General features: G+C 39.8%; 1 protein-coding gene across 1 annotated transcript in view; it reads right to left on the bottom strand.

The window, feature by feature from the left end:
• Positions 1-14,821, bottom strand: part of OCLN (occludin) — a 34,183-nt gene extending 19,362 nt beyond the window's left edge. Inside the window, exons 1-4 of the mRNA XM_032212535.1 lie at positions 14,738-14,821; positions 12,413-12,490; positions 10,684-11,374; positions 8,887-9,045 (exon numbers count right to left, since the gene is read on the bottom strand). Coding sequence (XP_032068426.1) covers positions 8,887-9,045; positions 10,684-11,374; positions 12,413-12,462 — 900 coding nt within the window. The 5' untranslated portion in view covers positions 12,463-12,490; positions 14,738-14,821. The remainder of the gene's footprint in view (positions 1-8,886; positions 9,046-10,683; positions 11,375-12,412; positions 12,491-14,737) is intronic.
• Positions 14,822-20,969: the final 6,148 nt, after the last annotated feature.

Below are 20,969 nucleotides of genomic sequence, written 5' to 3'. Positions count from 1 at the left end.
TCTGTTCTAGGAGAACAGTCCCCAAACTTTCCGACTGGTGGCCCAGCAAAGGGGGGGGCAGTAGTTGTGCATGAGTGGCAGGCACGCATGATCGCAAGTACTTGCCACTCGTGCAAGTGAAGCTGCAGGCACTTGCCTTCCACTTGTACAGCCCAGATCTGAACAGGACACAGCCCAGTAGCCGGCCACAGCCCAGGGGTTAGAGACCCTATTCTAGGAGAAGCAGCACTTACTGATATCATCTTAGGAATTTTCATATGGGCTTCAGTTAGAAAAAAGCATGTAGTAATTCTTGACTTTTGATCACAATTATGACCACAATTTCTGCTGTAAATTGTTGAGTCAGACTTAATTTTACAACAATTCTTTTGCCAGTCATTAAGTGAATCCAGCTTCCTCAAAGGGCATTTTTTTGCCAGAAATTGGTCAAAAAGATCATAAATCATGATCATTTGACTAGACACTGAACTGATCGTACATACAAGCTGGCTATGAAATGCCCAAATTGTGATCATGTGACTATGAGGGTGATACAATAGTTGTAAGTGCAAATAAAAAACAAGTGATTGTAAATCACTTTTTCTGAGGCTGCTATAGCTTTAAAGTGACATCAAACAATGCTTTTAATTAGCATATGTGTCCTGGAGGACTGAGCTTTTGTTGGATTGCTGCTTTCTTACCCTACCATGATAATTGTTTACACTGGTTTAATTGAGATGTTGTTGCTTCACATGCTGTTATGTGGTAAAGAATGAGACTAAATGTCTGGTTTTGCTCCTTTTTTACCTGATAGAAAGAAAACTTTCTAGTAAAACTTCTGTTCTTAGTGTAAGCAGCTGCATGCAAGGATTATTACCGAAAGATTGGGATTCAGTGACACACTCAAATATTGCTGAAGTAAAATTCCCTCGGTCCTCACCATTGGTCATACTGTTTACAGTGGCTCGTCACTATGATTCATTAATGTCTAGAGAACAGATTTCCTACCTTTGCACAATCATAGGAACTATTGTGTATCAGTATGAGGTACTTACACATGATTAATTTACACAGTGCATTAGTTGCCCAAGCTCTGAGTTCATACAAAGCTCTGAACAAGAAGCAAATTACACAAGTACTTGGATAAAATATGGTTGCCTGGTTTTTTAAGGTAGCATACATTTTCCAGGATCACAGGTAGTGTTTGCCTTATTTGTTTAAAAGCTTAACACATATACCAATTAGCCAGTTGAAGAGAAAAAAAAGGTTTTAAGAGCTGCCACATTTTTCAACAAAAAGAGTGTCAGCAGGAAATGTACTCTGTTGAAATGCATTAAACAGAGAAGACTAATTCTGCACCTGTTTTAACTCATTGTTCAAAACAGAACTTAATGACATTTCCCTTTCACTTAAGGATCCATTTAACAGATTCAATTCCAGTATTTATGGGGACTGGATAGATTGACAGTTCAGTAAGTCATACTTGAAAAGAATTTCCAGGCAAACATGAGAATGACACATTTATATATTCAGGAAGGTTCAGCCTAAAATATTAGAATTTGTTAACAAGAATGATTAACAATGCTAACTGCAAGACACCACAGAAATACATATGGTCAGATAAATAATGTGCTATAACTGCATGCTAAGAAGACAGTATCTGTTATCTAAAGACAGCAATCCATATATTCCTTCAAGGTAAAGCGATGCTTAAAATTTTGTGAATCCTTTTGAATGCTTAATATTTTTGCATAAATATGGCCTAAGAACGATGTATTCCCCTCACTCGTCTTAAAACTAGATAAAGAGAACCCAATTAAGCAAATGAGTTAAAACATTGTACCTGCAAATTCTATAGAAGAATGTCAGGGTATATATCCATGAACTGAAGCTCAAGAGAAAATGTGTCATACAATCCAAAACACACAAGTTGTATGGCCAAAAAAATGGTTCAAGCAGAAAAAAGTTAATGTTTTGGAATGGCCAAGGCAACGTCCTGACCTTAAACCTATAAAGGGCGGGCAAGGATAGTTGATGCGCAAAATATACATTGCAACGCTTATTGCAAAGCCTCTCAACTATCAAACGACAACCCGGCCTTCACGTGGTGCCCCCCGTTCCCACCAATCGGGCTCTGTCGACCCTTGGGACTGGCGTCCCCTTGGGTATATCCAGCCGAAACAGCTTCCAAGGATCGCCGTATAGGCGTCAAATTTCCATGGAAGTCGCCTATACCCACGATGGGTGAAGAGGCGTCAAGTACAAGTACAAGTAAACCTATAAAAATGTTGTGGAATGACCTGAGTTCTTCAGGAAGCCTATCAACATCCCTGAGTTGGACTTGTTCTGTAAAGGCTAAAATGCCTTCAAGCTGATGTGCAAGGCTGGTCAAGTTGTCAGAAACATTTAGTTGCAGTTATTGCTGACCCAGGGGAGGGAAGGTTGGGCAAACCAGTACTGAGCTTTGCCAAACACAATTATGTGGCTTTGGACCATTTCCCTCTAAAATCAGTGAATAAATATAATGATGTTGACAAGTTTGTTTAATTGGGATCTCTTTAACTAATTTTAGTACTTGTGTGGAGAATAGATCACATTTTAGGTCATCCTTGTGCAAAAATATTAAAAATTCAAAAGAGTTCAAAAACTTTTAAGCACCACTGTATACTGAGTTAGATTTGCTAACAGAGGTTAACTCCGTTCTCACATTATAAACATGGCAAAATATTTCTTGCTGACAACAGTAGTTAGGTTAAGATTATTCAGTACCTGCTTAATATGTACATGGTCCTAAGAGACCACTAAGAATATGGCTTTAGCCTACTATATTTTATAAGCTAGTATATGTTATAAGCATAATCACATACCACAAAAGCATATTTCCAAGCTGCAGCTAATATTCAGTGTTACATAGACTTAACTTTCAAACTGGTATCAGTCTAAGTTCACTTTAGGATTTCCTCTAACAGAAAGGGAAAACAAAAAAGATAGTGTAACTGGTTTTTCAAGCTTTTAAAGAAGCTTTGTAGAAATATTTTTTTCAAAGAAAAAGGGGAAGGTATTTTTAAGAGCTTGACATTCTTCTCTGATTTGTTTCGTGACATTGCCATCTCAAAAAGAATTGAGGCAAATTTAAAGTGAGAAGGAATTGCTAATAGCCTACAAGTTTCACATACACAGGATAGCATTTCAGATTTCCAGAGCACAGCAATAGAAGCAGCCAGGTCTGGTGAGGTCCTGTATTATGCTAAAGCATTCCAAATTTGGTTTGCTTCTGGGTTAAGTGTGATATATAAAATGAACTATGTGATCTGTAAATTGTACTTTATTGATTACATTATATGTGAGGCAGCTCACAATGTTTCAATAAACTATAGTTAAACAATATATTAACAAGGTAAGTACATTCAACTGGTGAGAGGACAAAAAGTCACGCTACATACCGTATTTTTCAGAGTATAATAAGACGCACCTTTTTCCCCTCAAAAAAGAGTTTGAAAATCTGTTTCTACATCTTATACACTGAATACAGAGTTTTTTGCCTCCCGAAACCCCGTCCCCTTCACCACAATGGCCGTGCATAGCCTTTAGGAGGCTTTCAGAGAGCTCCTGGAGGCTGGGGAGGGCAGAAATGAACAAAAAACAGGCCGTTTTTTGCTCAGTTTCCCCCCACCAGCCTCCAGGAGCATGCTATAAGCCTCCTAATGGATATCCATGCCCCTTTTAAATAAAAAATGGTCCCATTTTTGCAAAAAAAAAGAATCATTTTTGCTCGTTCCCCCCCCCCCCGAGCACTCTACAAGTCTCCTAAGGGCTATTCAGGCCCTTTGGGGGGGGAAGCGGGCCTGTGTTTGCAAAAAAGGGGCCATTTTTGGGAGGTTTGCAGAGTCAAAAAACTTTTTTTAAAAAAATTGCCTCTTTAAAACCTTGGTGCGTCTTATACTCTGTTGCATCTTATACTCCAAAAATATGGTAGTTTTATCTTTTTTGCTCTGTGAAAATAAAATTATCCCCCCCCCAAAAAAAAACCCTTAACTATACAGTGCTGGGGGAAACTACTTTATTGTAAAGAATTCTCTAGCAATAAGTCTTTCCCATGTTCCCAGCAGTCTATACTGAATTAAAAAAAGAATACAGAAGTGTTTTTGTTGTTGATCTTTATGGTGGGAGTACTGCTACTATAAGCAAATAGCCCAAACTCTAAATTATGAAAAAGTCATTTTTATTAGTACTCATACAAATGGTATATAATATTTTTAAAAGAGCAAAGGAAGAATAGACATGTAAAGAAAGAATGTGGTAGATTACCTTTTAACTTTAAAAATATAAACTTATATAGACTTTAAAAATATAAAATCTGAATGTGAACACAGTATCATATAACTATTCTTGGTAGAACTTATGTTGAGTTTATCTGTCATAACATGAAAGAATTCTAGCTAAATTGTTTGGAAGGTGTTTATGGAACACTGAATCAAGAATTGTGGATGTTTCTTATTGTTCCCAAATAACATAAGGCCCATTCATATATAGTATAAACTAAGCAATGGTTTAGCAATCTGGGAATCATTGTATGGACACCCACTCAGAGCTTCTAATAACATATCCTGTCACACAGTGAATGACATTTTTCTGTTAAATATACAACCACCAACTATAGATGGTCACAAACCACAAAGCATTAATTAATTGCGGTGCATTAATTTAGTACAGTAAGGAAAATATCTCAGTTTAATAAAAGACTTTTTCTTATAATGCTAGACTACTAGTGTAGTCTACTTATTGACTACTTAAGTCAATACGTAGTATTAGAATAAATATTGCTAGACTACTATTTTTACATTTAAATCTTACCCCTCCCCCCCTGGAACTTAAAGATGGTGGATATGGTAGTTCAACAATGACATCCTTGTAAGATACATTGATCTGTATGCACAGGCGCATGCTTGAGACTGAATTTCAATCGAGATTTCCCTGGTTTAATCTCATCCTTTTATTTCAGGGGTGTCCAGCCTTATGATTTGCCTGGGCCACACTGAATAAAAAAAAATTGTCTTGGGCCATGCATAAAATATCTAATATAGTTAATGTATATAAATAACACCATTCATATACATTACGATCTTATGGGGCCACATTACTAGCTGTCCAGAATTGCATGCGACCCAAGTTGGGGCTACAAGTTGGGCCACAAGTTGGACACGCCTTACATTCCACATCACCTGGCCCTGTATAATTTAGCATTATAGTGATTCACTAATTCTGGCATTAGCTGCAGACAGAACAATATATAAGAAATAACATTCGGTCATATAGATTTGTTTTGGGGATGGGGGATGTACCTTCTTCATAAAATATAGATACAATATTATATCTCTGTGGACTCACTAAATCCGAGCAAAGATAACAGTCTCACTTTCATATGGTATTTTTCAGCACCAAGGGAATGCATTAGATAAACTAAGGCATTACCATTACTGGATGCAAGGAAAAAAAATAGAAGAATATATTGTTTGCTCTTATCCTCAAAGAAACATTTTCCCTTTCCAAATAAAAACTACTCATTCTTATTTGAACTAAGGCAAATAACAGTGCTTGACAACTCTCAATGAGAGAGTGTTCTTTTTTTTTTTAATGATACTCTATTCTGCTTTGAAAATGCTATAGAGAAATTACAATGTCCAAAAAACCCTGCCTGCCTAAGGGGCCCAGAATGATTTGGGACATTTCAGAAGCAACCTCCAGCAGCTTCACAGACTCAGATTGACCTAACAATCATGGCTCTGCCTCAATTGCTTTGGGGCTCAAAAGATGTAAGGACATAAATCAGCTCCAAACTGTGGGAAATGACTTTTGTGCAGATGCACATAAAGCACTTTATAGGGTTTGACCCTTTCTACTGCAAATCCTGTGACAGCTCACCTTCCCAGGTTTTACAGCTCAACACACTCAGCACTTCTGAAGCCATTTAATGTTTTGATCAGTTACAATAACTGTATTTAGTCTCTGTAACCAAGGCCATTTAGTGGACACAAAGAAGACAACATCAATCTTGTGGTTTTCTGCTTAATCCTCAGGCAATTTTGGCTAGCAATTATAATATAAGCGAAATGGATTAATGTCCTATAAATGGCTCTGTATACTGAGTAATTCTGAGTAAGTTGTTATGTACGTTTCAAAGTCCTCTGAGAAACAGAGGAAAAAAATGACAACACAAGTGCAAAGAAGCCATAGTGCTCCTCCCACCTTCCACCAAGCTTCCTGTGCAGACAGATTTTCTCCAAAATATTTATTTACAAAGCCTTTGCTATGACTTCCACAAAAGATTGTTGGTCCATGACAAACACATAAACCTTAAGTAAAAGTTAATCACCGGAATGTGGTTTTCTTCCCTATTTATTTTGCAAAGCAAAACGCAAAACAAGAACAAAAATGTCAACAGGATTGAAAGAAAACTACTACCAAGACCAAAATCATAATATGAGGGGAGGAACTATTCAAGAGTCTACACTTACGCACAAATACAAATTACTGCTCTGTGATAAACACAAAAACCACAGCTACAAGGTATTCACTAGGATTTGATTTGCTGTTCAGTTTTACTCTCTCCTCTATCAGGTGAAATATGAGTAAACAAGTTCATTAGCTAATAAAGTACACGCCCTGAAACTGTCTCACCGAAACATTCACTTTGTCTCATTTAAAGCTCCGATGAAGTAATCAGTCTCTTTACAATAAGCTTCTTGATAAAGGTCAATGCAAAAGCAATGTCACAGTTAAATCATAAGGTGCCAGGATGCAGTGAATAGTACAAACACAAACAGGCAATTTATATACATTTATGCTACTATTTTGCCAGACAAGGAATAATGGATGGAAATTGATCAAGGAGAGATTCGACCTGGAAATAAGGAGCAATTTTGTGACAGTGAGAGCAATAACCAATGGAACAGCTTGCCTTCAGAAGTTGTGGGAGCTTCATCACTGGAAGCTTTCAAGAAGAAACTGCACTGCCATCTGTCAGAAATAGTGGAGGGCAGGGATGCCAAACTCTATTTCATTGAGGGCCGCATCAGGGTTGTATTTGACCTTGGGGGAGGTTGGGGTGGAGGGGCCAGGGTGGGCATGGCCAGCTCGACGTCACTCTTGTCGGGGGTGCATGTGGTGGTTCAAACGCTCTTCCAGCAAAAACAGGTTCCCGAGCTCAGTTTTCGGCTGCAACAGCCTCTGTAACCCTCTGCCAGTGAAAATGTTGCTTGGGAGGGACACATTCGGCCCCCCTGAGCTCTGTTTTCACTGCCAGTGGAAGCTGAAAACGGAGTTTGGGAGCTCATTTTCACTGTCAGAAGCACCGTAGGCCAGCCCTTTGCTGTTTCCAGGGTGGCCCCATGGGCCAGAACTAAGTACCCCATGGGCCAGATCCAGCCCCTGGCCCTTGAATTTGACACCCCTGACGTAGGGTCTCCTGCTTAGACTGCGGGTTGGACTAGATGACCTACAAGGTACCTTCCAACTCTGTTAATGCATCCGACTGCCCAGGGTATCATGAACACAACATCCAGGCACATTTTCCTGCCAATGTTGCTTCAATTCCTATAGTCCATTTGGCTGGTATACTTGAGTTGTTCAAGGCTAACTTCATCATTTTATTTGTTGTAGCACAAAGTGCCAGGAATGCTCCTCACCCTCTAACCTGTGGTCAACACCTTCTGTGCTACCACAGGTTAGTGTGAGAGGCATTCCTAGCTCTTTGTGCCCCTTGAATTTTTTTTCCCTTTAAGAACTTCACAGGTGGATTATTGAAAACCCTCCCCCACCAATTCAGTATGTTTTAAACTGAAAATGTGGCTTCCTATATGAAACAACCAAATAAGCAGCATTCTCTATAACTGTTATCTTTTTAATAAAATAATGAAGTGGATAAAGTGTTCTCTCATATTAATTATTTTATTTGGGTAAACTGTACATAAATAATAAAAAATGGACTGTTTAACTTCGTGTCATGTGGAATTGTATCAACTTCTTTTTACTCAGGAATCCATTGAAACATACAATTTGACCAGATATGCTGAAACATTTTCATGAGGCTAGATGGACGTATAAATAGGTTGACATCTGCCCAAACCTACATTCCTCCTCTCAATAGAGGCAAGGCCAAAATGCAATATAAATTAAACAGCTACTTATTAAAATGAATTACCTATAAAATAACATAACTTCTACTTATAAAAGCAATTGCTTATTTGCATATATTATTCTGATTGGCCAGAGGCTGTAATAAAAATTCATTCATTCATATACAATTCATATTTCTCTCATAGAAACCCATTGATGTAGATACATTCTCAACTGCCTTCCAGCGGAGAAAAACAGAGATGCATTAAGGTATAATTGGCAGAGAAAGAAAGGAGAGAGCCTTGACTTAGCCATTAACAAAAGGACTAAAATTAGTATGGAGGCAGCCAGCATATATGCTCCCACAAAGCGACACCTGATCCTGAGGCAAATCCTAAAGAGAACTACATTTTTCTGCAGCAATCTTTGCAGCTCTTTACATATTTACTCATTCTCTTCCTTTCACACTCATTTATTTCTCTATAAACCTCCTCCAACAATTCAACAATTATAAAACTATCACGTAGATCAGTCTGGACCAAATCCCAGAATTCCCCAGCCATCTGGCACTTGAAGTTCACACTTCTTACAGTTGTTGAGGTTAAGAAACACTGAAATTGATTTACAATTGGCTATAAAGTAATTCCAGTAGGGATAAAAATATTTCTGCCTGATTTTAAGTGGCATCAACACTTGCACATTACTGCAAAGCACACTTCAGCATGGCACATATTTATAAAACAAACACAAATGCTGCAACTGTCCCAAATAAACATTAAATAGTTAACTTACCCATTCTTCTACATTAGGAGTTTCATCATAAACTTTTGCGTTATCCCAGAGTATACTCATTTTGCCATAATAACCAATTTTACTTCGGGTCTTTACTGCGAAAAATATTATTATAGCCAAAGCTGCAGCAATCAGGAAGCCTAACACAATGGCAATAGCCTGGGGAAAAAGCAGATTTGTATGTTTAGACTACTGCTTTTACAACCACAAATAATCTTAAATAGAATGTCTGTCTTTTTCAAATTACAAATAAATGGAATCATTTATATGGTAACTGAAAAATGCAAGATTCAAAAATATATTCAACCTGCTGTTTCCACTATATTGGAAACTAAATTGCCACTAAATTTTGATTTATATGGAAAACTAAACAAATTGGTGGAGAGCTTCTTAAACATAGAAATAAGTATTATTATTTACATGAATGTCCACAGCATGAATTATTTTAACAATAATATTTATGCACTAAATAAATATGTTCCTCATATTTATTTTATTGAAAGTCTGGTGGAACACTGCTTTTTGGAAAAAAAGAATCTAATCTTCTCCATGTTTAATCTACATAATATTTTTCCAGGCAAATACATACATTTTAATATAATAATCAAAATATTAATAAAGTTTATTTTTTTAAATAAAATTATAAAAAGCCATTTAATGATCAGAAAATTCCAGATTCCCCACTCATATTGGTTTGCTTACAAAGAATTAAGCTTGCATAAATGCATTAATGGTAAAGGTTCCCCTTGCACATATTTGCTAGTTGTTCCTGACTCTAGGGGACGGTGCTAATCTCCATTTCAAAGCTGAAGAGCCAACGCTGTCAAAAGACGTCTCCATGATCACGTAGCTGGCATGACTAAATGCCGAACGCGCACGGAACACTGTTACCTTCCCACCAAAGGTGGTTCCTATTTTTTTACCTGCATTTTTATGTGCTTTCGAACTGCTAGGTTGGCAGAAGCTGGGACAAGTAAGAGGAGATCACTCCATTACGCAGTGCTAGGGATTCCAACCGTCGACCTTTCTGATTGACAAGCTCAACATCTTAGCCACTGAGCCACCGCGTCCCTTACAAATGCATTAGATATATCTAAAATTCTTATCTATTTACAGAATTTCCCTTGGCAATAGCATAAGTTAGTGTAATCAAATAGAAACAACTGCAGACAATACATATAACAAAAGGTTTTATATATGTAGAATTTTAATTGGGGGACTGATAATGTAAAGATACAAGCATATAATGGTTTACAAATGCAGTCAAACCGTTATTGGAATCCTGCACTTACATGATAGAATAAACCAAGTTTTAGTTTCCACCTCATTTTGTAGTTTAATTCTTAGCTAAACTGGGTAGCTATGGAGGTGGTATTCTCCTAATGAACTGTACTATAATTTCAATAATCCCATAGATAATGGCAGGTATTATGGGTGTTGTAGCCCAAAACATCAACAATGTTGAGACATTGATGATGCTATCTAGTTTGGGTCAAGAAAACAAACAAGTTTACAGAGCACTAATATCCCTCCCCCCAAAAAACATCAAACCTCTGGTGAGCATTGTGTGAGAATCTGTTTATAAGGAATCAGAACCAAGACATTTCCATTTTTTTGTTGTTTCCCTATAGTAAGAATTTAAAAAAAACCATACTGCTGCAAAAATGGGTGGCTAACGTTCTGTGTCCTGGACAGACGAGTGAAATCATTTCTGCATAAAACTAAGTTTTAATTCTATTTTTACTTCAAATACAACTAATATTTTGCATTGGGGATGATACTAATTTATTTACATACCTCCTGAGGTTCCACCACACAGTAGTGATATAAGTATTGATTCACGTAGAGCCCAGTAGTTGCGGGTGTGTAAAACTGGCTGCACAACATATAAATCTGATTGTACATCGCTGATCCAGAAGACTGTGCAGTGGGGTTGACTGCTAGTGTATATACGATTGTAGCAATGAACATCAAGAAGAGCAATATAGAGCTTGCTATTATCACAAAGAGATAATATTTCCTTGTCCTGGCCATTTTAGTCTTTGTAACACCAATCACAAAAACTATCAATCCAGCAATAAAGCAAAAAGCTGCCATTGCAAGCATAAAGCCTTTTGCTCCTCGTGGATCAATGTAATTTCCTCCAACGCCATATCCACTATTATAGCCACCATAATTTCCAAAACTACTGCCGCCAAGGTATCCACCATAGCCGGTTCCAAAACCTCCATAGCCAGAATACCCTAAACCAGTTCCATACATGTCCATATCCCAAGCCAGAGTAGAAGCAATACAAGCAAAGACCCCAATAGACATGACTAGTATGAGAATTGACATGATCTTGATTATTCCTGGTGGGGAGGACCATTTGTAGAAACGTTGCACTTCATCTTCCGGATAATAAGAATATGCTGGTTGAGAGTGCATAGGCTGAGAATGGAATTCACCACCAAATGTATTGTTGCTTGGTAAATAGTGTGAAGGTACGCTACAAAGATTAAAGAAACTATTAGGCACTATTTTATCAAAGCAAATACCATTAAACATCAAGTTTACTTCTTTATATTGCTGCAAAACATATTTATATATGCTACATATTCACATGTATAATCTGCCATGATCAAATACAATATGCATGTAGAAAGTCCATAAGATTCCTTGCTGCTTCCAAAAAATGTTTATCATTAAGTAGTGTTCAGCTGCTAATGTCTCACCAAAAGATTTAATGAAGTAGGGAATTATGTGCAATACTCATTAAGCTGTGGTGAGATGGAAGTCATTTCCATAAATGGTACTTTTTAGACATACGGAAGAAAATTAGAAAATGCGACAGAAAATATATTTTATTAACATATTCATTAAACTGAGCTGCCAGTTTGGATCAGCAATTAATATTTCTTCATCAAAATAAATATCTTGGTTAAATGAAGCTATGGCCAATTATTGTGATATTTCTGTCATCGGGGAAATACATTTTACCTCCCTTTCAACTCAAATTTGTATTTCATGAGATTCAAACTCCCAAACATTTGTGTGCCTGCTGTGAAATATTCATCTATTTTGGAAATATATAAAAGTTAACAAAATGAGCAGATGCTACAGTGTATCTTAGCTTTAGTCATAATAGAATACACTAATCACTGTACATGCATTTTAATAGCTTTGTCATTATGAAGAATTAAGACATTATATCAACAATGAAAAAACTGACAGAATCCATATTTTAATACCTGTTTTCCCAAAAATAAGACCTCTTCCGATTAACAAGCCCAATCGCGCTTTTGAGCACTTGCGCTAAAATAAGCCCTCCCCTGAAAAAAAGCCCTCCCCGAAAATATTGCAAAACAGCAGAAGCCATGAGGTGACCATGCTTGCCATCTCCTGCACCTCAAAAATAATAAGACCTCCCCGAAAATAAGGCCAAGTGCTTATTTCGGGGGTCAAAAGAAAAAAAGACCCTGTCTTATTTTTGGGGAAACACGGTAGTGTACTTTACTTATCTATAGTAAATGAAATAGATATTTACAATTCATCTGGGCGATAGGGTGGAGGACTCTCAAAAGGTCTGGGTGACATAGTGGAATTTGGGTTGTGATGTTTTTACCTATAAAGAAAAATATTCCAGTAAGTTATTTAATATTTTAACTTAATTGAAACAAAATGCTAATAACTATGTGAAATGCTAATTTTCAATTAAGTGAATTTTTCATTCTCTATATTGCAATCAGCTATTTTGAGTTACCTATTTTTAATTGTATAATTTACCCTGGTAATTCAGACAACCATTTAGATTCACTATGCAATCTACAGAAATACAGGCACTCCTCACTCAGTGATCACAATTGAGACCAATTATTCCAGCACTTCATAAGTGAAGTGGTCTCTAAGTGAAGCTGAACTCTGCTCATGAGATTACTTCCTTTGCTTTATGCACCTGCCAAGGTTGTACCATAAATGCCAGGATAGGTTGCAAGGTTACTTTTTCATCAACATTGTAATGGTCCCTAAATGAGGTATAATCTGGAGATTAATTCTTTTGCATTCTCTGGCATTTATTTCAAACATATGTAGACTTCCACTGAAATATGCATCCAGATCCCGCTTCCTCAAAGCTTTTATAGTAAGTAGTCTTTTTAGTCTAGATAAAAACTGCACTTTTACATTCTGAACATATTTTATAAATAATGAAGTTGCAGGAAATGACAAAGGAGCTCCATTCATAATGCTCCTTTTGTTAATGAAAAGGATTTTCACCTCTTTCAAGAAAAGTAATAATCATAAAAAACTACAAACAAGGCATGCACTTTTTTTTACTAAGGGTACCTCAATAATAGAAAAATAATTTAACCTACTGAAAAATATTCTTGCTGTCAAAGCACCTGTTGTTTTTCTAATAATAAAATATAGTAAAAAACAATACTGTGCAGAATGTTTTACAACTATGAACCAGAACTAGGATGATAATAACATATAAATTGCTATATTACATTAATGCACCCAAGTATTAATACCATAAATGTGTTTATTTATCTGAATAAATTAAAGGAAGATTATTAAAAGAATCACATTAATGGACAGAATGGCAACATTGCAAGAAGCTGGGGCTGTTGTTATAGTTAACACAGCCTAATAGTAAAGACTTCATTTTTTTAGCAAATTTCTTGAAGGTTTGTCTTTGGGTCTTTAAGAGTAAACTTAAACATGTTCAAACCATATACTGCAAAACACAGTGCAATGTAAAATACAAACTGACTTCATTTGCAAAGAGCAGAAAGATCCAAGTACCTGCAAGATATATTTAAATTGGACACACATACAAGTGAAATTAATACTAAAGGAACATAGACATTAACTTTACTAGAAAATGCTTTCCAATGTATCAGTAGAAGAGAACAGTGGCACTTTAAAAATTGGCTATGGCATCAGTTTGTATGCACTATGTTTATCAAATGCTTAAACTGCTATCAAGAAATTTATGTAGAGTAGGTATAGTACAAAAGTTAAGGTAGCATACAATTTTGGATGTTTCCTGATGAAGTTTTCATGTGGCATAATCTTCTCAACCATAAAATGCTATGGAACATGTAAGATTTTTTTGTCACTTATGATATCTCATTGTTTGGGTTTTTTCCCCCTTACACTGAAAATAAATAATAGTGAGCAGTAAGTACTGAGATGTTTATTTGCCAACTTTTAAAAACCATCTCTGCCACCTGCAAAATGCAGCTATATTTGCTAAGGAAGGTAGCTAGCTGGTATTTGGAAACAGCCTAAGTCTTGACAAATGGATCTTTAACAGAAATTCTTTCCAGAGGAAAAGTAGACAGACTGAGGCTTAGCACACATATATCAATCTAAATCATGAATGCAGTTTGCTTGTTTGAAACAGCCTCTAACTTCAAAAGTATAAAGTTGATTGTCACTTGGCATAAATATCCCCGAGGGATCCTGATCAAGGGATAAACAAATATCCCTTGAAACTTAGGGAGAAAAATAAAAGAGAAAACCGAGGCACATTCCACCACCCCCACCCTCCATTTCCTGCGTTCCTTTCGGCTCCCCCCTCCCCCAAATCCTCCGGCCGCTATTGCTCAACTTTAGGAGAAGCCTGAACGAACTTGTTTGATCCAGAGAGATCAGAACTATGCGGCTCAGAGGCCGTGGGACCGACGCACTTTTTCCAAATCCTAAAGTCAACGCGACTGCCACAGAGACAGGGACACTTATCGCAGACCAGAGCAAAAACAATTAGGAAAAGAATTCCTCTCGGGCTCCCCTTTACGCGCTCACCTCTGAGCGCCTCTACTGCTGCTCAGCCCTGACCACCAGCTCCGCTGAAAGGCAACCTTACCTCGCCTTCACGCAGCTCCAGCCACCTGTTGAGGTTTCGCACTTCTTTAAGAGGCGCATCGCCTCCTTCGGCAGCTCAGGCAGGCTATCGCGCGCGCGCCACACCCAAGCCCGGAGAGGGCATGCGCAATACCTACATACCTGAGCAAAGGGAGGGGAGAGGCGCCTTCGCCCCGCTCCGGCTCCATTGGCCGAGCGCTTTCTTGCAGGCCAATTCGGGGGGCGGGGCGCGAAGGCACCCAAGAGGCTGAGATGCGAAGAGAAGCGCCTTTGTCTCTCTGTGTGATCCAAACACCTGAAACTCGCCCGCGGGCAACCCGTAGGTTGGTCGGATGAGTCCTTCAGGGCGGGAGAGTCCCTTTAACGCAAGCAGGATCTATTTCCATGGATTGTTTCGCTGCCGTCTTGACAGTTTCAACCACAAGCACCAGCAGCCCGGGGAATAAATAATTAGACTAAGGCTTGTCCAGCGTTTTCCTCTTACGGTAGCCATCTAGATAGCCAGCCCTTCCAAGGGGAAGCAATTTATTTTCCTGCCTGGCTTCCGTGAAGGCGGGATATCAAAGAAAGAAGAGGCGCTCCGGGACAGCCACTTCGGAAAAGTTGGTGCTATATACCTTTTTGGGTCGTGGAAAGTTTCAAATGGGGTTTATATCTTCTTTACTTCTTTGTAATTATCACTGGAGTCATAATGTGCAACTATGAACGGCATACGCACAAAAAATTTGTTGAAAATAAATTTTCATCTTCAGGGAGACATCCCCCCCATCTCAGAATTAAAAGATGGGAGGTGCGCTATGTGTTTCTCAACTTTAGCAATGTTAAGAAGTGCGTATACTTTAACTCTCAGAGTTCCCCACTCAGCAAGAAAAACACCGCTGTAAGGAGAGGTGCACATCAAGTGGCCTGGAGAAATGTTGGAAGTGGCTCCTAGACAGACACATTAAATAATGTTACCAAACTCTGATTGTTTAGTGTGACAGAAGAGAAATATTTGATACATGGTTGAGGAGAGATCATGTCTAAATTTAAATATAAATGAAAGAAAACAACTTCAGGGGTTTTGTGCCATCACTCAATACTTTCTGGAGCTCATTTATTTATTTATTCAACTTGTATAGCCATCCAACATCACTTAGTGACTCTGGGTGGAGCCTAGCAGTAAAAACATCACTGAAATCAAAACAAATGAATAAAAACAAACGTAACACATACAATAAAATTACACTAAAACACACACACACCCCACAATAACCATAAAGACACTAGCAAATCCAGCCAATGCATCACATTCAACACAGCCATTGAATGCACAGTGATTTTCTTCCTTCATGTCAGGTTCAAGTAGGTTTTGGGGGGTGGCGGATGATGTAGAGTGACTTAGGTAGGGCTCAGATCTTTCACCCCTCCTTTTTAACATCTATATGAGGCTGTTGGGAAAGCTCATCCAATGGCATGGAAACAATATCATCAATATGTTGATGATACCCAATTGTATATTTGAGTACAGCTTATCAAGCAACAGTGTCCCAGTGTTGACTCAGTGACTGGAGGTTGTAAGGGTTTGAATGGGGAAGGATCAGTGTTGGGTGTTGATCCTCCTGGATCCAGTGAGGTATCATCTGACTCTTGCCAGGATTGCAGCCATGGGTAGAGGGGGCAGATTCACACACATGTTATCCTGTGCACAGTTCCTATTACTAGCAAGAGGCCTTGCTCACAGTCACTCACATCCTAGTCATTTTTTGGTTGAATCATTGTAACATGTTTGACAGAGTGTTTCCTTTGAAGACCAATCCCTCCAAGACTGAGTGGCTGTGGTTTCCATCATCCCGATTTGTGCATCTTGTTCCATCTTTGATGATAAGGGGAGAAATTTTAGCCCCCTCAGAGAGGGCCCGGGCGTCCTCCTGGATATGCGGCTTAGTTTAGAAGAACACCTGACGGCCGTGACCAGGGGGACCTTTTACCAGGTTCACCTGGTACATCAGTTGCGCCCCTTCCTGGATCGGGATGCTCTGTGCACAGTCACTCATGCCCTCGTCTTTTCTCGCCTGGATTACTGTAATGCTGTCTATATGGGGCTGCCCTTGAAGAGCACCCGGAGGCTTCAACTGGTCCAGAATGCGGCTGCGCGGGTTATCATGGAGGCACCTAGGTGCTCCCATGTTACACCCCTTTAGGCAGCCTGCACTGGTTGCTGGTTGTCTTCTGGGTGCAATTCAAGGTACTAATTATGACCTTTAAAGCTCTCCATGGCTTAGGCCCAGGATACCTGCGAGACCACCTACTGCCACCGGTAGCCTCCCACCGTCCAGTGCGATCCCACAGGGTTGGTCTCCTCAGGGTGCCGTTGGCCAGACAGTGTCGGCTAGCGACCCCCAGGGGGAGAGCCTTCTCTGTGGGAGCGCCTTCCCTCTGGAATGAGCTGCCCCCGGAGCTTCGTATAATCCCCGACCTCCGGTCCTTCCAATGCGCCCTAAAAAGTTGGCTTTTCCAGCAAGCTAGCCTGGCCTGAACAAAACAAAATAAATTATTGATTATTGTTAATTTTAATTGAATTTTCTTTAAAATGTCATTGTTAATTCTAATTGGGTTTGTTTGGGATATTCTATTTTATTTTTTTTAACTTTTGTAATATGTGTTTTTTTTTTAAATGTTGCACGCTGCCCTGAGCCCTTGGGAGAAGGGCGGCATATAAATCTAATAAACCAAACCAACCAAACCAACCAGGGGTGGGTTTCAACCGGTTCGCGGCGGTCCCCGCGAACCGGTTGGTCGGCAAACCCGGAAGTAAGTAACTTCCGGGAACGGCAAAGGGCCCGCCCGCCCGCCCGCGCTCCTTACCCGGTTTTGATGAGTTCTGCGCTTCCACGCATGCGCAGGACGCATACAGCACCTGCGCGATCCTCCAGGAGCAGCTGGAGCATCGCACAGATGCTAGTACGCATGCGTGCACTGCGCGCGTGCACGAGGACGCCGCCGGCCCCGTTCCAACCGAACCGATTGGAACGGGGCGAGAAACCCACCCCTGAAACCAACCATGTGGAAATTGCAACTGGTCTAGATAGCAGCAATGCAGACCGTTTTGGGGCACGCATGGTTTGTCCATGTTATACAGTTGCTATACAAGCTTCTTACACAAGGTGTAATTCAAGATTCTGATATCACTTTTAAAGCCCTGAATGATACAGGAGCAGGTTGTTTATGCAACGCTTCTTCCTGAGGGTATCTGCCAACTGGACAAAGTCCAATAGGGTGGTTGGCTGCTGCACTCATGCCCCTTCCTTTAAATGTTACCATATCATGCCGTTACCATACCGTGCCAACTCAATGAAGCGGTGGACGTGATGAACCAGGGTCTTGAGGCCGTTAAGAACTGGATGAGCGCTAACAAACTGGTACTCAACCCGGACAAGACCGAGTGGCTGTTGTGCTTCCCTCCCAATAATTTGGCTAATGTACCAACACTTAGGCTGGGGGGTCAAATTTTATACCCCTCAGATAGGGTCCGCAACTTAGGAGTCCTCCTGGACCCACAGCTGACTTTTGACCACCAGCTGTCAGCTGTGACCAGGGGGGCATTTGCCCAGGTTCGCCTGGTCCGCCAGTTGCGGCCCTACCTAGACCGGGAGGCTCTCACAACAGTCACTCGAGCCCTTGTGATCTCTAGGCTGGAATACTGCAATGGGCTCTACATGGGGTTGCCCTTGAAGTGCATCCGGCGACTACAGTTAGTCCAGAATGCAGCCGCGCGAGTGATAGTGGGCGCACCGTGGTTCGCCCACGTTACACCCGTCCTCCGCGAGCTGCACTGGCTACCTGTTGGTCTCCGGGTGCGCTTCAGGGTACTGATGACCACCTTTAAAGCACTCCATGGTAGTGGATCTGGGTACTTGAGAGACCGCCTTCTGCCGATTACCTCCCTTCGACCAATTAGATCGCACAGACTGGGCCTCCTCCGAATCCCATCTGCCAGTCAATGCCGACTGGCGACTACACGGAGGAGAGCCTTTTCTGTTGCAGCTCCGACCCTGTGGAACGATCTCCCCGTTGAGATCCGTACCCTCACCACCATCCAGACCTTCCGCGCAGCCCTCAAGATCTGGCTCTCCCAGCAGGCCTGGGGATAGGTTCCCAATTCACCCGCTCGAGTGTTGATTGCTGAACGAAAGTTGTGTTTTATTATTTTTCTTTGTTCACATTTTGTTTTGTTTTTTGATACTGCACCCCCCTCCCTCGTGATTGTAAGCCGCCCTGAGTCCCCTCAGGGAAAAGGGCGGCCTATAAATTTTAATAAATGACAAAAATGACAAATCATCACTAGCAGCCCTTGCTTCTTCCTCTGAAATCCGGCAGGTCTTTCCCCTCCTAGCCTTCTGGAAAGCCTTGGTTTGAAGACCTGGCTCTTCCTACTAACACGTTGGAGTGTTGTTTTATGCTTTTTATTGTTTTATTATTATTTGTAAACTGCCTAATATTATAGTACATGATGGATAGTCTAAATCAATCAATTTTGGGCCGAATCAGTGGCCCCTGACAGTGTTCAATATCATCCTGGGCCACAGGTTGAGAATTATTTTTTTAAGGAGCATTTAAAATGTTGGAATATATACCCTTGGGAATTTTTAACACTGTTTGAGCTTCAGGCTACGTGGCACTTTTCTATTCCAAAAAAGGCACCTCAAAATATATGAGGGTAGCTGTGTCGTCCCAAGAGAAGAGGTAGTTTCTATTACAAGTTTCAAGAAGATGCTTCATTCAAACTTCCACTTGTTCCAAAGCATCTTATTATTTATTTATACTTAATGTAATTTGCTATGCTGCCTGCCAATTGTTAAATAGTCTCAGCCATTTATAATGGAAAAGATAAAATGACAAATAACAACAAAGAGCAGGTGAAATTAATAATCAGCCGTTCAAATTAGCAGTTGAAAGTCTGTACAAAAATATGTGTTCTGAAAGGTTTTAAAAAGCTCATAAAGATCTTTTGTCCTTCAGGTCTTGAACCAACAGGAGTGATTAGGAATTGTAGTAATAGACAAAACCAGTAAATGCACAGATTCTGCAGGGCATGCATTCCAAGCAGCTTGGATGGCAACAGAGACAACTTGTTCACCAGTTGTTACAATGGCAATTCTCAGTGAGCATAGAAGTGCATATAAAAAACTCTGTTCTCTCAAATAATCTGGATCTAAGTAATGTAGCATGTTCAAGATAATTTAGTGTACTTTGTATTTTGCCCAGAACTGAAAAATAAATTTGACCTTGAATGCAAAGCCTTGCACAGCCCAATTAGTACTAATTACCTGCTTTGCACACAAGGCAGGCACAATCAGGTGAACCCCATAGCAACAGATCTATTTTCTGATTTCACTGTAGCACCTTTCTGAATTTCAGAGATACTTCTTACACCGCAGCATATATAAAACCATCATAAACAATGACAACAACTTTAGAACAATTATTGGATATAATTACATAATATTTCCACCCAAGGAGATAAGATACTGTTGGAAGAAATGTCCTTCTGGTTTCGGCTCCAAGTGGAGAAAAAGACACTGGGGACATGAAGGCTGCTTGGAAAGATGGTTTTACTGGTGGACTGAATCACATGGCTTGAGTCCTGAACAGAAAAGGTGATCACATGCTTCAATGTTGATGGAGAAAAGAGAAAGGACAACTGATGTGCTGAGTCCCTGGTTTTATCCCCCTCTGGCCTTTGATCTTGAGCTTGTATTCTGATTGGTTGTCAGACTCCCATGTGGCCATGCAGGGGCAACTCTCTAGGCTGTGTTTTGAATCCAGGTTTGGTTGAGTTCTCAGATGCCATGTGGTGAGTTGGGTAAAGGGCCAATATTATCATGCCTTCATCCTATCTCCCTGGAGCTGAAGGGGAGAACTCTTTATTATGTAAAGGGACTGGCTTGGCCTTCTTAATGGCCCATTGACACAGTGGGTTGGGGCAGGAAGCTGCAGGGAGCTATTCTCTCTTTATAAAACATGTTTTTTCCTTTTCAAATCCAGATAAATATTCTGCCTTTTCGATATTTTCTAGGGTATTTCATTTTTCTGGGAGAGGGCTGGGTGATAACTTCCTACAATACAATACTGGCAATTAGAAAATTATTTTCTGTAAGACATTGACATCCAAAAAAATAACTTTGGTGTAGTATGGTGCTTTTCAAACTTGGCAGCTTTTAATATATGTGAACTTCCAATTCCCAGAATTC

Source organism: Thamnophis elegans, chromosome 3, assembly GCF_009769535.1.
Source record: "Thamnophis elegans isolate rThaEle1 chromosome 3, rThaEle1.pri, whole genome shotgun sequence".
Classification (NCBI taxonomy): Eukaryota; Metazoa; Chordata; class Lepidosauria; order Squamata; family Colubridae; genus Thamnophis; species Thamnophis elegans.
This window is presented reverse-complemented; position numbering and strand designations above follow the sequence as displayed.